Source organism: Nyctibius grandis, chromosome 15 (genome assembly GCF_013368605.1).
Source record: "Nyctibius grandis isolate bNycGra1 chromosome 15, bNycGra1.pri, whole genome shotgun sequence".
NCBI lineage: Eukaryota > Metazoa > Chordata > Aves > Nyctibiiformes > Nyctibiidae > Nyctibius > Nyctibius grandis.
This window is the reverse complement of record NC_090672.1, coordinates 4,336,904-4,359,196: the sequence shown is the minus strand read 5'-3', so window position 1 is coordinate 4,359,196 and position 22,293 is coordinate 4,336,904. Positions and strand designations below refer to the sequence as shown.

At 41.1% G+C, this 22,293-nt stretch overlaps 1 protein-coding gene across 2 annotated transcripts; it reads left to right on the top strand.

Moving 5' to 3' along the window:
* Window positions 1-1,292: 1,292 nt before the first annotated feature.
* NARF (nuclear prelamin A recognition factor) lies at window positions 1,293-21,650 on the top strand. Of its 2 annotated transcripts, none has more exons than XM_068413291.1 (12): window positions 1,293-1,355; window positions 2,009-2,097; window positions 2,739-2,819; window positions 3,835-3,978; window positions 5,652-5,784; window positions 7,070-7,204; window positions 12,168-12,286; window positions 13,162-13,291; window positions 13,995-14,067; window positions 16,719-16,856; window positions 17,221-17,378; window positions 17,943-21,650. In XM_068413291.1, exons 2-12 carry the CDS (start codon window positions 2,071-2,073, stop codon window positions 18,182-18,184), a joined length of 1,380 nt encoding a protein of 459 aa, XP_068269392.1. In that variant the 5' UTR covers window positions 1,293-1,355; window positions 2,009-2,070; the 3' UTR covers window positions 18,185-21,650. The 2 variants fall into 2 exon arrangements, with proteins under 2 accessions (XP_068269392.1, XP_068269391.1); XM_068413290.1 differs by lacking the exon at window positions 1,293-1,355 and adding an exon at window positions 1,382-1,758.
* Window positions 21,651-22,293: the final 643 nt, after the last annotated feature.

Below are 22,293 nucleotides of genomic sequence, written 5' to 3'. Positions count from 1 at the left end.
GTAAATTAAAAAAAAAAAAGCAGCATCAATTTTACATTTTGCTCTGGAGTTATCTTTAAAACATTAATTTGATTGTGAAATCTTTTAACAGCCAAATCCACAAACATTTGCTTCTCTGGATTTTGATGTCTTTTACAGACAGTTGCAGTAAAACAAGCATTTGGAGAGTTCTGTCCTTGGGTGACGAATTTCTGCAACCGTGGCTGTCTCCAGTTCTTGTGCAGCATTGCCAGTTGTGCTTAACCCAACCACTGCAGATTAAAGCGTTAGACCTTACTTGTCACAGGAGGGGATTTACCCAGTGCCCTTGATAAGGGAAAGCTGCAGTTTAGACAGGAAGCTGCATGTTTGTTGGAAGTTCTGTGGTTTAATTTCTAAAATGTCATTTTATACTCGAAAAACTTTGTGCAGCTGTAGGTGCGTGCTTGTGTATGTCTGTTCAAACGGGCGGGGGGTAAAAGGAGCAAAATGTGGATTGAACCTTTCTGTTTAAATGTTACGACCTGAGGTTTAGAAAGACAACCACTCTGACATGAATCATAAGCATCTTAATTGATACTTTGGGGCCTATGAGGCTGTGGAAGGCTGATATGTGTGTTTAATAATGCTATAGATAAGGATTTGTGATACCTGCCTGGGAACAGGGTCACTGATACTTGCATTTTCTTACAGAAAGGGGAATCATTAGCATATTGGTTAAATAAAATGGTAATGATGTATCTAGTGACTTCTGTAGTGTTATTCCATACAAAAGGGACTGAGAGAAAACAAAAATCGGGGAAAAAATATACAACTGCAGAGAATGTTTTGAAAAATACGCAAGGGAGCTCAAGAGAAGCCGCAGACCTTTGGGCAAAGCCGCACCGAAATGCCACCGATCGCGTTATTCGCTGTCCTTGGAGCGGAGGCACAGCTCGGGTGCCGCCGGCTGTGCAGCCCGGGAGGAGATGCCGGGGTCGTGCTCGGCGGGGCCCCGCTGCCGCCCGCCCCGGGCGCGGAGGGCAGGTGCCTGGCGGGTCACATGCGCCCGCTCCCCGTTGTCCGTGGGCCGGGTTTGAGGGCCCGAGGCCGCGCCGCTGGGGCGGGGGACGCGGGTGCGCGCGCGCCGCGGGGTCCCCCCGTGCCCGCCCCGCGGCGGCGCGCGCTGCCGGCGGCGGCTACGTGCCGGCGCTCAGGTCCACAATGAGCCCCGCCGCGCGGGGGGGCGGGGAGGAGGCGGCGGGCCCAGCCGGGAACCTGCCGGCGACAAGGCGGTGGGTGAGGCGGCGCCTGCCCCGCCTGCCGCTGCGGCCAGCCCCGGCGGCCCGCGCTGCCCGCCTCCGCCTGCCGGGGACGCAGCTCACCGCGGCGGCGAGGTACGGTGCCCGGTTCTTCGTCCTCCCACCCCCTTCTGGGGTTGTTGTGGGGTGTTGGGGTGGTTTGGTTTGTTTTTTCCCCCGTGGAGCTGATGAGCTGCAGCTCGTGGCCGCCCGCCCGCTCTCCCGTCACCTCTGGGCGGCGGGTACGGGGGAGGCTGTGAAGAGCGGAGGCGGCGGAGGGGGCACGGCGGAAGAGCTGCCCGCGCTGAGGGCGGGGGAGCCCCGCGCTGCTTGCGGAAACAGGCCCGTGTGCGGGGCAGCCTCCGCGCTCGCCGGGGGGACCTTTCCCCGCGGGGGCCCGTCGCTGCGGGAAGCCGCGGTGCCCCCTCGCATCACGTACCAGCCCGGGGCGATGGGAGCTCGCGGGGGAAGGACGGCGGCGTTTGCCGGTTAATTACAGGCTAGTAAATTGCGGAGCACGTGAGGGGCGCGGTGCGGCGGGGCCGGGCCGCCCCCGCCCCGGGGGCCGTATTGGCTGCGGGCGGCGGGGCGGCATGGCAGCGGGGACCGCCCGGCGGGGGCGATAAGAGGGGCAGGAGGCGGGCACGGCAACAAAGGGCGGCGGGGACGGGGGGAACGGAGGGCTGGTAGCGGGCGTCGCTTGTGCGCGCGGGCTCACCTGCCTGCCCCGCTCTGCTCCTGTCCCGCAGCCCCGGCGGCGAGGAGCGCTCGGCAGCCGCGCCAGGGCCCGGGTGCGCCGGCGGGATCGCAAATGAAGTGCGAGAACTGCACCAAAAAGGTGAGTGCAGCGGTGCCGGCGTGGCCGGCTGGGCCCTGCCCGCGCCCCTCCGCCGGGGGACGCCGCCTCGGGGGCGGGCAGCCGGGGGGGGGGGGGGGGGTCGCCCATCCGCGCCGGCGAGGCGGTGGCCTCCCGGTCTGCCCCGTGAGGCGGAGCGGCGTTTGGCTGCCGGCTCCAAGGTCACCGGCCTCTCCGGCACCTGGAGCGCAGCCCCGTGCCCGTTTCCGCGCCTGCGGCCCGGCGGGGACAGCGCACGGAGGGCGGGGGCTCTCGGAAAGGCACCGAGCGGCGTTATCGTCGGGACGCGGCCGGTCGCCGCGCCTGGGGCCGTCACGGAGCGCCGCGGTCGCGCCGTGTACACTGGGCTTGTCCTGGGCCCGCCTTGATCTGCCCGTTGGGATTCAAAAAAACCCCCTGAGAGCTGTAAAACCGATTAAGGAAGAGAAATTCCGAGGAATTGTTTTCACCGTAGCAAATGTACTCTGAAAACAAGGCATTGCCTGTGAAGGCGTAGATTGAACACTGACAAAGCCCGTAAAAGAGCTACATCAGCTTCTGATGATACAAACAGTGCTGCAAAGATGTTCCTACCGGATGGTGAACGTATTCTGCATAATAGGTGTATTTTATGTTTGTTTCAGGAATGCAGTAAAAAACAGAAAAACGATGATGCACAAAGTACATCTGTTGATGCACTGAGTTCAAGTGATGGTTTTGAAGAGGTAACGTTGCTGCTAAAAATTGTAATTTACTCTTATTTGTATTCTTTTTTTGTTGTATGCCCCAGAGGAGGTTCTAAGTAGAGAACTTTCAAGTACTAAATATAACACTAATCAACAAGCAGTTGTAAGCAATTACGAGCACTTCTAGATGAATGATTCTCATGAGAATCAAGAATGTTTTAAAAAGATGAAATAAAAAACCCATTACTATGCAAACACAAAACAGAAATTGAAGTTCTAAAAAAAATTATTTTTTGTGTCAAAAATCTTACATCAAGTCTTCAAAACGGAGACAGCTTGTAAGGAGAAAAGAAGGGTTTTGACAGTACAAGTGCATAAAATGTCTTCTTATTTTTTATATCAGACAAACTTGCAGCTCACCTGCTGATCTTCAACAGATAACTGTTTCCCTGGGAATGGGTTCTTAATGGAGGGATTTTTGTTTAGGTTTTTTGTCAGTAGTCTGGTTATGTTGCACTTCTGTCCAAGTGTTCCTTCTTCCCACAGATGAGCTGCCAACAGCATTGTAGCCAGAAGCATGAAACTCCTGATCTTATAGTATATGGTCAGTGTAATTGTAGGACTGCGTTCTGGTTGTTTTACCTCGTGGTAAAAAGCCAAAGCCGTCCTTTAGAGAGGCATCTGGCTGTTAAAGAGGTTTAATAGTTCGAGTAGAAGTTTTTTCAGTTGCTTGGTAAGCTGATGGGGACTGTCAGTTCTGAAATGCAATGCAAATCAAGTTACTAGAACACAGACTAGAGGGCTAAATTTAGATCTACGTTAATGCTTAAACATTTTGCAGTTTCACAGTAATAATAGGAGCACAGTCGTGAAGAAGGATGGAACAAATTATTTTGATTACTTTTAAATAATCTCAGATGTTATGCAAGTGTCATGGATTGTCTTCTTTTAAGGAAAACAGTGTCAGCATGTTTGCTTTACAGCTGGGTCACTGCAGAGGTCTTGAAAATTGGTCGATCATTATGAAATACTTGTTTACTTTTTTTTTCCCCAGAAAAATGAGTTTCATACATTGGCTGATGCTAAAATACTCCTTAGCGACTGCCTAGCTTGTGACAGCTGTATGACATCAGAAGAAGGAGCCAGAGTTTTCCAACAGAATCAGAAGGAGCTCTTTCGTATTCTTAACCTTAATAAGGTAAAGTGACACAACAATAACACACTGTTTTCTGCGAGGAGGGGGAAATTACAGAATGACTAAGCAGCTTGGTTTCCCAAGGCAGATAATGTGAAGATTTGTCAGGATATACTTTTTCCAAAGAGGAAGTGAAAACTTGAGCAAGATGATCGTTAAAGCACTTAAAATAATTTTGAACTAGAGATGCAAGATCACAGCACTTAACCTAAATGCTAGAGGAAAGGTACTGCACCTGCAGAAGTAAAATTTTTGGAAAAATGTAACTACCTCATTACTGTAATAACAAATTAGTCACTGGTTCAGTGTTTATAAATACTCATACCTTCATTACTAGGACTGTTCTGGGTATTTCTGGTGCCAATGTATCAAGGCAAGTTTTTGAAAGTAGAACTGGTTTTAATGTATATTTGAGCTGACTGTATTTGGAACAGAATTTTTTGTCCAAATTCTTAGCAAAACTTATAAAAGCTTTCTATTGCCACCTTATTTTCTGCTGAGAGATGGATTTCCTGGAAGCTAGTTGCTGTGTATGGTGTTAAGATCTTTAGATCTTGATACTGAATTCATTATTTTAGTTCTGCTCCAGACTTCTGTGTCCTTCCTTGGCATGCAAAAGCTACCAGAATTGGTGTTCTTTCTTCTGTACATAGGTGTCATGAGTAAGAGGATTCATTACATAGTGATTCAGTTTTCTTAGAACTGGTTTAACTCTCCATACAGTATGATGTTGTTGTACAAAAGAGAAGAAAAGAGGAAAAAAAAATCTTTGGGGTCACATGGGTCCTATTTAGAGCGCTTGAAGTCTGTAACAGGGAGGCAGCCAGGTACCTTGATCAGAACTTCAGGGGTCCAAAAGAGGACACTGAGCAGGGGAGATGCTTTCCAGGCAGTCGTGAGCTCTACTTGAAGGGTCACCATACAGCGTTCAGGGTGTCTTAAGTGCAACTATGGTTTCTAACCTTTTTTAGGGTGACACTTGTCTGTGGCATAGTCCTGTTTTTTCTTCCAAGGGTTCCACTGGTGTGGAAAACATCCCAACTAAAACACAAGATGAATCTTCAAATAAATGTCAGTGTCATCAGAGCTTGACAATTGCATACCATCTTAGGTATTTTCAAAGGGTTCTTCAGTGCCTACAGACTGGTTTGTTGAGGGTCCTTTCTTGCCAGTTTCCCTCAACAGCTTCAGTGATAAGAGACCCAGGAGCCTTAACAAAGGATCAGGTCTGTCATTTGCTGGGTTGGATTTGTAACTTCAAATGCCCATGCTCCTGTAAACATTAGTTTATCTATTTATTAATGTTTAAACGTACAGCTTTTTTCATATTTGCTAGAATGTTTCATATTGCTAGAACATCATACGTGCTGAATGTCTCAACTTTTCTTACGCCATTAGAAGACCAACCACAGAATCGTCCTGGGAGGGATGGATTTCCATGAGTTATATAAAGGAAACATCTACAGATGATTAGAGATGAACAATAACAGGATCAGAGAAGCATCCTGTCCTGCCCTCAGGAAACTTGATAGATGTTTCAAAGGGGTTTTAATAATATGGCCCACTGAAGCATAGGACACTAAGCAAGAACTCTAGGAGTGGAAAAGGGAGGGAAAGGAGGGAACCTTACCCTGTTGAAATTACATACCTTGTTTTCTTTTTGTTTTGTTTACTAGAAATGTGATACCTCAAAACACAAAGTGTTGGCAGTGTCTATATGCCCTCAGTCATTGCCTTATTTTGCTGCTAAATTCAGTCTCTCTGTGAATGACGCAGCCAAGAAACTCTGTGGTTTCCTCAAAAGTCTTGGTAAGTTTGGGTTTGTTATGCTAGTAGAGCAGAAAGGGGAGATTATTTAATGTTTTTGCTTCTTCAGCAGAATTCTTTGTTATGCAGTCATAAAAGTGCCATTGCACAATCTAGTTTAGAGTTTGAAATATGCCCTCTGTGATACTAATGACAGTGCACCAGTTTCCGAAATGGGTTGGAGGCATTGCCATGTATCTACAGTAAGGGTCACAGAATAGAAGGACATTATAGAGCTGTCTTCAAAACCTTCACTACCAAGAAATTAGGGAGGATTTGGTCATGAGCTTCAATGAGATTTCACCTTATTTTGTAACTTGAGGGAGGAGGGAATTCTCATCCTAGGTGCCTTCCAGTCCTTTTGCCACATTATATCTGTAGAAGATGCTCAGTTCTGTTTGTTTTTTCTGCAATTTGAAATTCTATGCAAGAACTGTTGTATCTGTCTATTTTATGTTAAAGCTATATATATTTCCTTTGCTCTTTATATACAAAGTTTTATTAAAAAAAAACCAAAAACCACTTTCTCTATAGGTTTGGGGTTTTTTAATGAACTTGAGGGAGGAAGGAAAAGGACAGTAATAAACGTATAAACTGTTTCCTTCCTTATATATTGAAATTTTTTCATTTTTCGTAGTTTTTATGCATCTCTGTTCCAGTGTGTTTTCTTAATCTAAAAGGAATGCTAAGTTCTGGTGGGCCCCAGTTTTCTTAGAATGCATTAATTATCTATGCCTCCCTTGCTGCAGGGGCATGCTCAATATTACGTAGGCATATAGGGAGTATGTTGCTAAACAGGCAGACAGAAGTCTCTGCTCTGTTGGTGATATGCTCGTGTACCACGGCAGACAACTTCAGCAAAGGAAGATACGCCTCGTAGCTGGGTGTATTTTTTGTGGATAATGATACGTGACTTCAGCGTGTCTTGAAACGAATGCTCCTTCTCAAGACTCGCTGCATATAGCCCAGGAGTCACAAAACCCCATTCAATAAAACAGAAATCAAATGTGTGCTGAATGGCAAGCTTCTCATAAGGAAGCAGACAACTGTTTGAAGTGTTGCTAGTGAGCAGTAGCAAGTTGGTGGTCCTTTTAAATTTGTGACATAGAAGATAGCTTTTCAATATATGGCTTTTATTTTTGACTCTACTATTTGTGAAAATTTGGGGAGGGGAAAGAATATACCCATTGATCCTCCAAGATTTTCTGTAGACATGGAACTTGGGGAGAAGCCTGCAAGGTGGAAAACATTCTAGTAATTCACTTTTCCTTACTGCTTTCTTTCATAGGGGTGCATTATGTATTTGACACCACTATAGCTGCTGATTTCAGTATCCTGGAGAGCCAGAGGGAATTTGTGCAGCGATATCAACGGAGGAACCAGGAGGAGCATGCCTTACCAATGTTTGCCTCTGCTTGCCCTGGTGAGAACTGATTTCTCCAACCTTCCTGCACTTCAGCTTAGTCTCATTGGAACTAAGAAGAGGGCGGTTTCATTTGGGAGCCTTAGATAACTTTACAGCATTTTGGCTTTGCTTTGGAGAGATACCAAATATCGCACACAGTACTTGTTACCAGTAGCACTGACCATCCTTAGTGCAGTTCAGTGCATTGCTAGGTGGGCCTGGTTTTCATGGGCTGTTGGGAGAGCAGAATTTGTTTCCAACAAGCACCATCAGCTTTCCCACGTGTAAGTGAGGTGCCACAGCCATAAATGTGAACCATGCAGACAAGGAATGGGTGTGATTGTGCTGGATAAGGCCCTACACTGAATTAGCACATGCCTTACACAGTCAGATACAAAGGTTGCTGTAAATTCCCTATCTGAATCTTACAGTTGTCTTCTGTTGGAGCTTTGTAAAAGGTGAGGAGTGTCAATTCTATTGTTGTTCTTCAAAAAAAAAAAAAACAACCACAAAACAAAAAACCCTTGCTGTAGTCCACAGCCTCTGATAATACAAAGAACCTGAACTACTGATTTCCTGTGCTAATGTTTATATGTGGTATTTATTAGTCAGTTGTATTCCCTATCACTTCTATAGAAGAAGTGTATATTACATGTGAATCTCTGGATAATGAAACTGAGGTACAGAAGCACTGAGGTTTTTAGTGCTTTGTGTAAGACCTTAGGAGAAATTAATCAGAACTGGAATTGAGGAGTTAGTGGCTGCTGCTTGTGTGTCCAGAATACAAAGTTTAACATGATATTTCCTAACTGAAAAGGATCTTTAAGGAACTTTGCTAATGGATATAATTAAACCACAACGTCTGCTATCTTAAGCAAAACTTTGAACTTGCCACTTGAGCCTAAGGGAAAGTAGCAAGTGACATTACTCTTAATGACGGTGAGATGGTTATGTCTAACACTTAAAACATAATTCCTACTTGAAATGTCACAGACTTGACTCACTAAATGTCTCACTTCTGAGAATTCTGCACCTGAGAACTTGTTATGAACAGAACGTGCACTTACCACAAATGAAAAGATGTAGAACATTCAGTCAGTGTTTACTTTTTGCATTTGTTAGCACACCATCATTTCAGTTTAAGTATGATAAGTCACATTCCTAAAAAAGAAGTATTAAAAAAAAGGTAAAAGTAACTCCTTTGCCTAACCCCTCCTCAGTTCCACCCTAGTAAGTTCATGGTGTTGCTTTTCAAAAGGCTAACAAAAATACAAAAATACTTCTTTCTAGCTTTGAAATAACTGAAGTGGATTGTGTTCTTTAAAGAGATGTTCACGGTTACAGGAGAGTGAGAGTATGCATTTGGTGATGCCCACAATCTGCTGTTGTCATGGATTTAAAGTTTAAATACTGCTATGTAAATTATACTTGTGCTTTTGTTTGTTCTGTATATTCTCTAGTGGAAGTATCTGGGTTATGCTTTAGGAACTACATATATGTAATAAGAAGAAAAGTATATTTTTTTTTTTCCCCCCTGTTACTGTTATCTTAGTGTTACCTCCTATCTTCAGGAGCAGACATACCATATGTTGCTTTTTTTTCATGTAAAACCTGTGAAGTTGAAACAACTCCCTATTACTTAGTCTTGTTGCATGTGGTTTAGTTAAAATTCAAAACCTGAAGATTTCTTTTAGAACTTCTTCTGAGATAATTTTAATTTTCTTTGCCTAGAAACAGAGCTCAGATTATCTGCTGCTGTCATTGGAAATGTTTTAAAATCGTTAATGGAGCACTTTTCTTGTCCTTTCTGTTCCACAAAAGATTGTTTCTGTTCTCAGTGCTAGTTATGCTGTTAGCTATCTACTGTGGTAGAGATGTTAGCAGAAGCACGGATGCTTCCTATTTCTGGAAAACTGAACTGAAATACCACTGTAAACCCATTCTGAAAGCATATGGTATTTCATTCCCATTGACAGCAATCACAGGGGAAAAAAAATCATGATCAGTCATCTTTAAAGTAGGGTTGCTCACGGTGTTTCCTGAGTTTAGTTGTCTGGGTGCATTTTCTGTTCCTTATTCCCCTTCCTCTCTCTACCCGCAGATTACATAAATTTGTCCCAGAAATGTTGTTTACTGGGTGTGTTTATCACAATGGTTTTTATACAGCTCTGTAGATAGAAGGTCAATGTGAACTCAAGTATAACTGCTTTACTCTTACTTATCTTTGGGTGTAACTTTCCACAGAAATGCCACCTTCTGCGGGAGTGGTCTGTGATGTAAAATCTACCATGAGCAAAAGAGCATAGCCCCCATAGTTCCAGAACCTGATAAAAGGGCATTTTATGTCTCCATCTTAATCATTCTTAGCTCCTCCTGCTGCTCTCTTAAAAGAAAGTGAGAACTTTTTTGTTTTCCTGTTGAAAGTACAACAGTGTAACTACTGACTGTATATGTAATATCTCAGAAGTAATCAGTTCTCTTCCTTAATTTACCAAACTGGTAAATGGCATGAAGCACTTGCTCTGAGAACCAAGCAGCATTTTTAATGCGCTGCCAATGTCTGTGAATTCCTACAACAGGTCAATGGGGCAGGCTTACAGCATAAGTATGAAAAACATAACTATTGAGGATTCAAATGCTTTTGTCCCAGTCAACTAAAGTAATTTCCTTTTACAGGAATGGGGTTTTACAGTAGTGAAAGTTTTCTTAGTTTTTCTGCACTTTATACTGATGCATAGATATTTATAGCACGCATCTTTGGTCTACTCACGATAAACCACTAAAAATAACGTGTTCTGAAATACATCTGCAAGAATTTATACAGTGATTTGTAGGGGTTTCTTGTTCTTTGATGCTAACACAAGCCAACAAATGGCTGAGGATCTGAATGAATTTATGAAGAGTGTAAGTCTGGATGGGTACAGATGTACATTGATACCAGAACTGGGTGTCTTCGGCTTCCTGTAGCTGTGGCTCTGGAATTCAGCCCTGTTTATGAGTAGGCAGAAACAGTGCGTATGTGAAGTGCAGATAAATGCCTCGTGTTGCTCATTCACCAAGGCTGCTTGTATAATTAAACAGTGACTAATGGTCGTTGTGGAGCTAGAACTACTAGACACTTGTTCTGTCTACTGCAGGGAAAGAAACAATTTGAGAAATTGCTTTGGGCAGTACCTGCCAGAAGTCTCTTGTGATTTAGTGAAATTTCCTTACAATTTGTGACTACAGTATCTAAAATGTTCCAATTCTGAAAACTAGCCTCATAGCAGGAGTGCTGTGGTGATTAATGGTAATGACAGTTGCAGTGTAAGGGAAGGACCTTCCAGAAATGCTGCCAAAGTACAAGGCAGAATGTTTTGTTTGAAGCAGTTTTTGTTCTATTTTAACAGCACTTGAGACTAAAGCCATTTAAGAAGTAGGATATACACATCATGCAGAATATGCTAATATGGCCTTTGTACCAAGCACCGATAAATTAAGTCCTTTGTTGCAGGTAATGTCTTGGACTTAAAGTCCTGGTTGAAGTTGGACATTAAGCTAATTTCCTATTCAGAGTCTAGCAATTCAGCACAGTCCTGACATGTAAATCTATAGTCCCTAACTTTTTCTACAACAGAAATGAATGCTTGTTGAAGATGATGTATGTCTTTGATGAGATTTTCCCTGGAGACCAGTATCTGTTAACCTTGGAGTCTGGACCCTAACAAGAATGGGGAATATTAAACAGCTGGAGGATCCTCATGTTTCCCTAGTACTTACACTTCTTCATTTTCATCAGTAAAATTTTATTACACTGGGGAAGCCACTTCTCTGCTTTGGAAAGACAAACCATCTGAACAGCACTTGGATTCCACTTTTGTGCTGTTGGTCTTTGTGGCAGTGTTCTGACTTACACATGTGTATAAACACCTGGTAATGTTTTAATTTCAAGCTGAAGAATTAACCTACAGGTTTTACCTTTCCTGGGCAGCATGTACTTCACAGCAATTTTTCTCTTTTATGTAAACACTAATCTGTTTGAAGATAAGACTTCAGTGGGATGTTTTTCACTATTAGCACCGCAACACACTCCCCTAGAAGGCTGGGCCTGACACTTCTGCACTATTCAGGTATCTGGTTCTCAGTTCATGTAGGTGAAGGAAAAAGTTCCGAATCCTTGCTGTGAAAGATGCTGGGCTGTTGTTTTCAGTAAGAGTTACAATGCCTGAGAAAGAATTGCACACCCTAAATACCTTAATCTGCTCATTTGTCAGTTCCTGTTGTTGAAGGTGGGGAATAATAGAACCACTCTGGATATTGGGGGTGGTGTGAGTATACACAGCCTGTCGTAGCTGAAATGCTGAAGGAGTCTGGTGAAAGGGAGGTGGACTCTTGAGTAACTAAGACACAGTGTTGACTACAGAGAGATTTCAGTTGATTGCTGTGTGCGTGGTTGTGTGTGGGGGGTGTTTCTAAATAAGGTGTGGCTACTCTTAACAACAGTAAAAGAAGCCATTTTTTTTCCAGGCTTAATCCACGTGCATCTTGTGGTAGTGTTTTCATGTGACTCCTGTTCTAGAGGAGGCGAGCTGGGTGTATGGATATTAAATCTCAGGAAAAAGGTGGTTACAGTTAAGCAGCTGAACAGAGTACATTTGCTGTAGTATCTGGTGATCCAAGGGCTGAGGTCTAGAAAGTCAACTTACTCCTTGTTAGCTGGGGTCCTGTTCTCTCTGCTTTGCTAAATCTATGCATTAGAAAAGCTGTAATAGCTCATGAAGTTCACAGTGGCTTCTAGGTTTTGAATTAATGACACAGTGATTTATTGGTAGCCAACTGTAAAGCATTATTAACAGAGCCATGAGGCTTCCTACAGTTCCCAAGGTGGGGCTTCCAGCCTACATAGAAATGTCCTACCTACTGTGAAGGTGTCTTCATTTTTAAGAGCTGTTCTATAACTGCTGCTACTTTTCTATCTAACTATGATTTTCTGTCATTGGAGGTTGGATCCGGTATGCTGAAAGGGTACTTACCAATCTCGTGACCTCTCACATTTGCACTGCAAAGTCTCCGCAGCAGATCATGGGCTCCCTGGTGAAGGGCTACTTTGCCAGGCAGCAGGTAAGTAATTCTGATTTATTTTTACCATTATACTCTTCTATAAAGACGGGCTAGTAGGTTTTAATACTGAAATATACATCTTAGTGTATTATAAAGTGATAAAGCTGAATTGTTTGTCCTTTACTTGAAGAATAAATGGTGCTCTGCTGCTACACAAGTGCCTATGGTAAGAAGAACATACAAAGAACCTAATTTCATGTGGTGCAGTGTGAGCTGGCAGCAATCCTTGTGCTCCCAGTGCAACATGGATTTAGATATTTATGGATAAAATGAAATCCAGGGTAGCTAAAGAGATTCTTGTTAAATGTTGCCTGTGTAGTTCTGTAGTGCAGCCAAAACAGGAGTGGAGGAGAATAATGTAGAAATTGCCCTGTTATCTGGGATTATAAAAAGCATTGTATCCTAGAAACTAACCCTTTTATCTTCTCTATTTCTTATGTTGAAAAAGTTGCCATTCCTTTTCATGTATTGTACTTTAAATTTAACTGCATCCACATTCTATAGGAAAGTATTGCTGTCTCCACATAGATAGAGAAATATTGCTGTGGATGAAAGTGAGTGATGGCTAGAAAACAGAATTCTGGAGTCCCGACTTCCATTCACTTTCTAAGGCAATCAAAAGCTGCAGAAAATGTGGTCTGAAGAAATAAGTAGAAGTTTCATCCAGGAGACTGACTTTGGATGTTTGATGCTGATGCTTTGTGACTTCTAGTAAATCACTTCATCTGTGTGCAGCAGACATAAATGTAATTGCTAGGGATTGATGACTAGTATTACCTGCATGGAGTTTATGATGCTCTCTTCATCCTTGTCTTCCTTCAAGCTGTCTTTTGCTCATCATGGAGTTCACGTGTGCTCTCTTCTATGTTCCACAGAACTTGTCTCCTGATAAAATTTTCCATGTAATTGTGGCGCCTTGTTATGACAAAAAACTGGAAGCCTTGCGGGAAGATTTCTACACTGCCTTGTATAATTCACAAGAAGTTGATTGTGTTCTGACATCAGGTTAAGTCTTCTTTAAACTTACTATTTATAAAGATACAAATGAATCACTGTTGTAAGAACAGCCTTGATGCCAGACTTTGCTTTTTTCAAGTCTGCTTTAGTTGCAAGGTTTGCTTTTTCTGCTTTAAAAATAAGTACAGGTTTTTGTGCTATTGGTAGTAAAGGTATTGTATAGGGAAGACAGAGTGAAAAACACTCTCCTATGTTGGTATTCATCTGAAAACAAGATTCAGGTATTTGTTTTTGTCAGCCTCTTGAGAAAGGTTAGAGCTATGCAAATCCATATGAAAAATCATTGACTTGTTTGTCTGTGGTCATTAGTTAATCTCCACTGGGATTATTCGTAACATTCCAAATGTACGGCACCAGGGGCTTTTTGGTGTGGCTCTTGTCTTTAGGCTTCATGTCCAAACTACGTATCCTCCTTTTTCCCCTGCAGTGTAGAAATGTCTTCCAAACTTCACCTAACAGAAAGGCTAAGGATAGCGTTATGCATTATGCAAAGTTTGGAGCAAGATGAAGGCCCTTTTCTGCAGGGCTGGAAGCATCAAGCTTCTCGGTCACTGGAGGGAACTGACTCTAGTAAGAATTGGAGATGTGACTGTAAGCACCGTAGGTGTTGGGATATTCATCTCTCAAACAGAGGCACAGCATGTGCATTTTGCGTTGTGTTGAAAGTAAAATGTCATACGTTTTCCTACAGGTGAAATTGTCCAAATAATGGAACAGAAGAATGTGTCTATGAAAGATGTGACTGAAGTAGCTGTAGATAGTTTGTAAGTAGTTTTGTTGTGGATTGCTTCCTTGTTTTGATGACAAATGACAAAACCTTTGAGCACATTCAACACAAATGTAAAATTTCTCAAAAGAATTTTTTTCTTTTTGAAGAAAAAAAGCCTGCATCAAAGCCTGAGTGTACTAAAGCCTCATCGTTTATATAGTGGCCAAAAAAACCCCAGAGTATTCTCTTAGCTGTTCATTGCTACATATAAAAATAATACAAACCAGATAATATAAAACTGTATATGCTGTCTAAATACAAAGCAGGTAATTTGAGGTCATGACCCTTATCTAGTGATTCCTTTAAACTTCACGATTTTTGAAGATTTGTGTAACTCCTTATTTATATTTTAATCCAGTTATATTAGATTTGACAATATCAGGTTCATGCCTTGCTAGTAAGTGTGACTGTCTTGGGGTGATGACCCCATTCAGAGCTCTCCCATGCTTGAGCTTGTACAAAGCTGAACAGTCTCATCTGCCCCCCTCCAACTCTCTGGCCTCACACAAAGATGCTGGGATGCAATCATGGGGTTGACCATCTGTTCTGTGCTTCCCCCTCATTCAGAGCAGCATCTTGACAGTAAATTTCCACTTCCCTTAATATGTGCATGTAGAATTGATAGAAGTAGCACCCTTTCAGGAAATGGTAATTAATTTTTAATCCTGAACAGAGCAGTTTTCAAGATTAGATAAAATTGAAACATGCTTTAGATGAAGTGTAGTAGATGAAAATCATACAAAGCATTGAAGAGGTTTTGTTTACTCACTATATGACTGGCTCAGGAAGCAGCATGCCTGTTGTTTTAATTCTCAGGCTTAGTTACAAAGGCTGGTCTCGCTGCTCACTGATCCTCAGTCAAGTGTGACAGATGTTACTTGGTATCTTTCCAGAGTGCTGGTAATGGAGCAATAAATGTGCTTTCTTGCACAAAGTAGAAAGCTCTGGAAATTTAAAAAAAATCTTTTCACTTTCAGTTAGTATCCTGCTTAGACCTTGTCTAGACTGGAGAAATTTAAGTGGTACAGTGGTAACAGTTTCAGAGCTGGTTTTGTAGTGTAGCTCCTATGATTACTTCGACCAGGAATTGCTTCACAGAATGAGAATTACAGAAATAAAGTTCATACAGCCATAATCACATAGAGATGGTCATTTGTTTCTAAATCAGCCTCTACAATGAAAGAACAAGCTCCTACTCAAAATATACCTGTTTAATTGGATCAATTTATGTTGGAAAATAATGTTAATTTTTCAAAGGACTAATTTGATAATACTGGTTCAAGCTGTGAGACCTGATGACATAGATTTTGCTCTTGGGGTCTTAAATTCTGCAGAGAAATTTATGTAACCTGAACTTCTCTTCCTAAAACAAGTTCCAGCACAGAAGCAATTTGTGGTAAAGTACTCAGTATTAAAAAAGTAGTGTGAACAAAGCAGCTCATGTTTGAGTTCTCAGCTCACTTTTGTGGCTAGAGAATGCTAACAAATAGCAATTGGCTAAAATTAGGAGACACATCATGAAGCAAAATCACCCAAAGTTATAGGGGGGGGAAAAAAAAGTTGCATTACTTCTTAAGTAAATGCAAGGGCATGGCATAGAGGGGACAGACGTAGTGAATTTGTAAACTTCAGCTCTTTAGTGATTAAAGTATTTCTCTGTCATTATTACAACTTCAGCATTTTTTTTGTTAGCGTGGTGTTTGCTGTGGTAATTTTCACTTTGGTTTTGTGGCTCAATGCTGTGCTCGGACTGCTGCTCCAGCAAGAGCTAGCAGCGTGGGCCAGGAAAGGTCATGTCTGGATGTCCTGGGAAGGCAGTTAGACTATGGAGAGGCTCTTACATGCAAGAGCAAAGGACATAATCTGTCCGCTTGCTAATCTGAAGACTAATCTCTCTTCCTGAAGCTAGCATTACCACACACCTCGTGATTTCTCCTTTGCCAGACAGGAACATGAGCCTGTAGAGTGGCAGTCTTCGGCGATGGCCAGCACACATCCCAGTACAGTTTGTACTACAGCCACTGGTGCTCATCAGTGCTCTGTTTTTAACTGAGGCACAGGTGAACCTCCAGGTGAATGCTATGCCCACTGGATATGATCTCACTAATTTTCTTTCCTAAATTACAGTGTAGCACTTATCTGAAAGGGACAGTGTTCTAGCCTGGTTGGAACTGTAACCGGATTTGGTGTTATTTTAGTGGCACAGTTTTATAGACCGTGACAAACAGTTCCTGGAGCAGGAGAATTGTTTGTGAGCAAAGGCTTGTAACTTCAGAAGTACTTTTACATTCTCACAGGCTAGAAATTATTTCTTTATTTTTTCCAAAAAAATGTTTCCTGAGCAATGAATGGTTGTTAAGCAAGTCTGTGCTGAATGTGCATTCTTATAAATCACTGTTGCTTAAGGTTTCTGAACACGGAAAGTCCTGCATCCTTTTATATTTTTATTTTTCCACCATCCTACTGCTGTCCTAAACAGTTTAATTTTTTTTTTTTAAGTTGTAATAAATAAAAATGTTAATATGTTCTCACTCACTGCCATAAACTCTTTTTGGGGAGGAGACAGAGAAGGGGAAAAACATACTACTTCATTGAAGTAAAGGAATGAAATTTTAGAGTTGATTTTTCTTTCTGTTGTTTTCTAAGGTTTGATGAAATAAAGGAGGGAGATGTAGTAAGGCACGAGGGGAAGAGATCTGATGGTTACCTGGAGCACATTTTTAAACATGCTGCAAAGGAGCTTTTTGATATGGATGTCAAAGAAATCACCTACAAAGCATTAAAGTAAGCTAGAGTTTTGTATCCTTGTTATGTAGGATGGGCTAGTTGGTGCTACAGTGAGCCCTAATGCAGTTCTTGCTACCTGGCTTGTTTGCTGATAGGCAGTTACATATTATAAACCTTTAAGTTTGTTGCTGTAAAGTAGCTCCTGCTAGCTTTAATTTTATTAATTACTTACCTGCCCTTAAAAATTAAGTGTAATTCTATACTGAAAATACTCTGCTTAACTCAGTTTAGAAACTGAAGAACTCACCTTAATCTCCCTGTTATCCTTGTTCTGTTCTCTTTAGAGCATCTGAAAACAACCTGACAGGGTTGGATGCAGGGTAATGCAAGGGTTTAAAATGTTCTCTGTGTATTTTTATAGGAACAAGGACTTTCAAGAAGTTACCCTTGAAAAAGATGGTGAGACAGTGCTGCGTTTTGCAGCAGCTTATGGCTTTAGAAATATCCAAAACATGGTTCTGAAGTTGAAAAAAGGAAAGTTTTTATACCATTTTGTAGAAGTCCTTGCCTGCCCAGGAGGTAAGAGTAATTGTGGATCCAGAGTCGTTCTGCACACGTACCTTGAATCACAAAGGAAGGTTGTCTTACAGGCAGGCACTTAATGTCATTCCCTCTTAATTCTCTTCTTAATAATTTAAAATGCTTACTATTTAGTGAATAGTCCAGAACACCAATTACACACACAGGGTTGGCTCAGAAATTGATTGAGTTTTCTAAAATTAACCACAGTGTTATTTTTTTCTCTTCTGACCTATAAATAAATGACAGCATGGCTCTTGTGATTGTTTCAAACCTCAGAGGAAATACTCTGAAATAGTTGTTGTCAAGGGCAAGAAAAGACAAGGAACATAATTAAGATCATAAAACCATGGAGAAGGCAGAGAAAGACTGTTGACATGGAAACCTCATTTACATTAAGATGATAACGGAGTCACTTTAAGTAAATGCAAACTCTAGCAGCATGGGAGGTAGTTTATGTAAAGAAACAACTTTTTTCTTTAGAGAAGCATGAAAAAAAATTCAAAGTTAATATAAACTTTCTCTTCATATAATTTTTCTTTTTTTTTTTTTTTTCCCCCTAAGGGTGCCTAAATGGAAAAGGTCAGGCACAAACTGAAGATGGAAAACCAGATAAAGCACTGCTTAACCAGATGGAAGAAGTGTATGCTGCAATACCTGTCAGACTTCCAGAAACCAACACACGTGTACAAAAGATGTACCAGGACTGGCTGGAGGGCGTGGACTCTAAAAAGGTCCAGGAAACTTTGCACACCAAATACAGTGCAGTAAATCAAACAGCAAGCAATCTGGATATCAAATGGTAATAAATCAAACTTGCAAAAGATTTGCTTAGGGTAGTTACAGATTCAGCACTGGAAACATTCTATGCAATCGCAGATGCTATGCACTAGCTGAGTGTACGAATGAGACGCTTCCTAATTGTGGATTATTATTTGTGAAGAAGTGTTGCTTTTTGAAAACAGAGAACTTTCCAAAAGCCCTGGTTCCTGCCATTGTCATTTACTGTGTGTAATCTCCTGCGTATAATGGATTTCTTTATTCAAAAATGTGATCTTGCAAGGTACATAAGCACTTTCTGCCAGGGGCAGGGAGTGTAATTCCTGATGAAACTACTCCCTGAAGTGAAGGGTTCCCTTCACTTCACAAAATGGGCTCCCCCAAGCAGGCGAGATTATTTTACTCCTACCCCTAGGTGTGCAATCCCTTTCATAGTGGGAAAACAGCCATCATTAGTTTCAATATTGTTGCAGTTGTTGTGAAGTAACTTGGGATTTACTTGCCATGTTAACAAAAAAAATCCTTTACAGGGACAAGCGTGTATATGGACAAGTGTAATGAATTTATGTATGCCTTCTATCCAGATTTTAACAAAAATTATTAAGTTCCAAACTAGAGTCACCATTCCTTACCTGTGTAATATTTTGTAAGGAACGGGATACTTCATATAAACAAAACTTGGGAAACTAATGCTAAATGGTTATAATGCAATCCTTCATTAAAAATAGTTCCAAATAGGTTGGTTGGTACAAAAAGAGAACTTCGGGTTCCTTGTAAGTTTTTAGACACTTGCAGCTAGGAAGAGTGGTGCTGCTTACTTTGTCTGGCTTATTTATGCAAGTAAAGCACGCATACGCACTGTCACATGAGCACGTGCGTACTACAGCTCTGCTCTGTTTGCTGAGCCAGACTTAGAGCACTTTTATTCTCTCATGTTTCAGTACACAGAATACCAGATTGTTTTTTCATTTGTCTCCATATTGACAGACTTATGTAAAAATAACTTCATGGTGTGCCTCTGAAAAAAATACTTAAAAATGCTTGTGAGCTCATCGAAGTTACTCTACATGGGCATCATGAATTTTGGTGCACTTGTCTTTTTAAGTATGCTGTAGGGGTTTCATTTAACAGACATCTTAGTGGTATTTGCATGCAAGCTTTTCTGCAACGTCATGAGTTGTCAGAGGGTTATTCAAGAATGTGATGGATAAAAAAAAATCACACTACTGCCAAACTCCTTCAGAATACCCTAGTAGTATCAAATTTGTTCACACTTAATGGCTGTTTGAAGCTAGCAAAGTTTCAGCTTTCCTTTTCCAGTCTGAAAGTGTGGATGGGCTTTTTTAATCATTTTCGGCAGTGTTTGAATGAATCTTCTTATAAATTTCTTAATATTACAACCGCTTGTATGAGTAAGATCTAATACTGCAAAAACCTGTGTATTTGAAATCCACATTTAACTGGAACACAGTGGATGGGATAAAGGCATCAGTGAAGTCAGTGTAAGTTCTTGTATTGGCTAAACAAGAGGCTCAAAAGGAGAGGGACAGACTTAAGTATGTTACCCTGATGACAAGAGATAGTTCTCTTACTGGGAAGCTGTTAATAGAATTGCAGCTTTCAATTGGACTTCCAGCTAAATAACAAAACATTTTACTTTGAGGGATGTTTTCTTTGAAGTGCAAATGCATTTGATTACTGTGCTACCTGAATGCACACAATGAGATTATACCCATAAATTAGCCTTTGTAAGTTGGTCCTTGTAATAAAAACATTATACTTACGTGGTGCAATATCAGAACATCTACAGAAATCTACCTCTGTACAGGAAGGGAGTCCAGAAATCGTGGGAAGACCTATGTATAGCCGAGACTTTACTAAATGTTTGCTAGAGATGGTGGTGTTGCATGAAATTTCTGAACAGATTACTTTTAGAAGCAACATCCAGCTCCTTTTGGTCTGATTTTATCTGTCATGATTTTTCTCCAAAAATTTCAACAGAATTACCTTGTAATAAAGCTGTCTTTGTTCTGTTTGTATAGGCATATGTTTCTATGTATATATGGTTTATAGCTTGATGGCATGTTTAAATTATATTGCTTCAGTTCTTTGTATAGTATGCTTTTTTTTTAATGTTTGTATAGTGGATGAAATGGTACAAAAAAGCTGTTTGATTTTTTTTTTTAATGAAATCTTTACTAAACTACACAAAAGTTGCCTTGCTGTTCTGGAAGGATACCCTTGAACTGTTTGTACAACTTGAAAAATACTCGTCTTGCGTAGGTAGCAGTGCTGTTCGTGTTCTCTTTTGCCATTATACTTGCCTGTTGCACTAAGAGCCCTGCTTCCCATGCTGGAACGGGCCAGTAGATTAAATCAATCTGTCTACACTATACCATGCTGTGCTCCCACTACAACAGAAAATGGTGGCTCAGTGCATAAAATAAACTTTTCAGTTGAATCCACCATTTCTTCCCTCTACTCAAGTGTTTTAACCTATTGAGATAGGAGCAATGTAAAAATCTAGTAGATCATTTGTCTGCCACAGTATTATTTTTAAAGATGAGGAAGGCATCTAACTGGGCAGCTTTTAGTGGCTAGGTGGAATGTATGTATTATAACTAGTGACTTACAGTGACTGATACTTTTTGGTTAGTTTTTCTTTTGTAAGACTTTTTGGAGTAGAAGTGATTTTAAGTTTTTAAAGCCCCGTTCTTTAAAGTGCCAGTTTAAAAGGAAAAAAGTTTTTTCCCTTAACTGAAATAGTCTTTCCCCCTCTACCTTCTGTCACTGAAATTTTAACATATATCAGAAAAACTTGTTGCAACTTCATATATAGTGAAATACTTGCCTAAGATTTGATTCTGGCTTTTACATCTACAGTTGGGAAGTCTGTCATTGCTGACAATACACATTTCTAGCCCCACTTCCTGAAACTAATTTAGTTCCCTGATATGATTTTGGCAACTAATAATTTTCATTGCTACTGCCTTTTCAGCAATGGGAAAAGTTCCTGGTGGGGTCCCAGCCCCAGTGCTTTATCTCTCAGTTGAATGTGTGCCGAGACAATCTTGTCTCGAGGTGATTTTTAGAAAAGACTAAATTGTGGAGGGATTGCGGGGAAGTAACTGGAAATGCTATATTAATTTGGAAATTGTCTTGGGGTGTTATTGACTTGAGCATATCAAGTGGTTGATACCTCGGGTTATAGTACTTTATTCTGAGACTGCTACAACAAAGGATACGCATTCTGAAGTACTTGTGCTACGCCTTCTCCAGTAAGTTCGCCTCAGCCACAGCCCCTTGTGTTTGTCCACTAATGAACAGGGACAGATGTAGGCTATGCTATCACTTAGAATAATGGATATATTTGTATGCAGCAGTCTCAGTTGGATTATATTTGGATAATATTCAGTTACCGAAATCTTGGTGCTTTGTATTCAAATGGAGCATGACCATGAGTTGTCCTAAATAAATCTTGATACTGAATTATGGGCTGATTCTGTCTCATTCCATATAAAAGCTTAGCTCTTCAAGTATACTTTTAATGTATGTGCTTGTCTGTTGAATTTAGCATGCATATTTAGTAAGTCTGTAACAGTAATAAATCAGCTATTTATGAGTATTCTGGATTAGAGCTACACTTCACACTGTGATAAAGGGAAGGAGAAAGTTGCTGGATAGCAGTAGGAAATGGTAATTTGCTCTCTAGAATTGTAAAAATATATTGAATCGCTGCAAGGCAGACAAGCATCTAGTGGCTTTAAAGCTCTCTTACTTGAGAAGAATGATGTTGGATGAAGCCAATCTATGGTGGTTGACTGGTTATGCTGAAATTTACTATATACAGTTATTTAAAACACTGGTGCACAAGGAACAGTAAAGATACTTGGTTGTGTGTAGCCTGATACTTAGAAGCACAGTTGGAGGAAAGGATGAAAATTGGGCCCAACATACAAGAGGGGGATATTTTTTTTCAAAAATAGGTTGTGCAAAAGTTTCTTTTAACGAATTTAGCAAACATTTTCATAAATTCCCTTGAACCGTAACTGCCACAGAATACTAACTAGACCTGAAGGTGGTCTGCATGTTTTTCAAGGGACAGTAAGGTTACCTGGCCAGGGGAAAAGGAGGA

What these genes read in the sequence shown, in the direction of transcription:
- NARF (XM_068413291.1), top strand. Translation starts at nt 2,071, where the DNA reads ATGAAGTGCGAGAACTGCACCAAAAAG. An exon ending in GCGAGAACTGCACCAAAAAG is followed by an intron (nt 2,098 to 2,738) that starts GTGAGTGCAGCG and finishes TGTTTGTTTCAG; the next exon opens with GAATGCAGTAAAAAACAGAA. An exon ending in CAAGTGATGGTTTTGAAGAG is followed by an intron (nt 2,820 to 3,834) that starts GTAACGTTGCTG and finishes TTTTTTCCCCAG; the next exon opens with AAAAATGAGTTTCATACATT.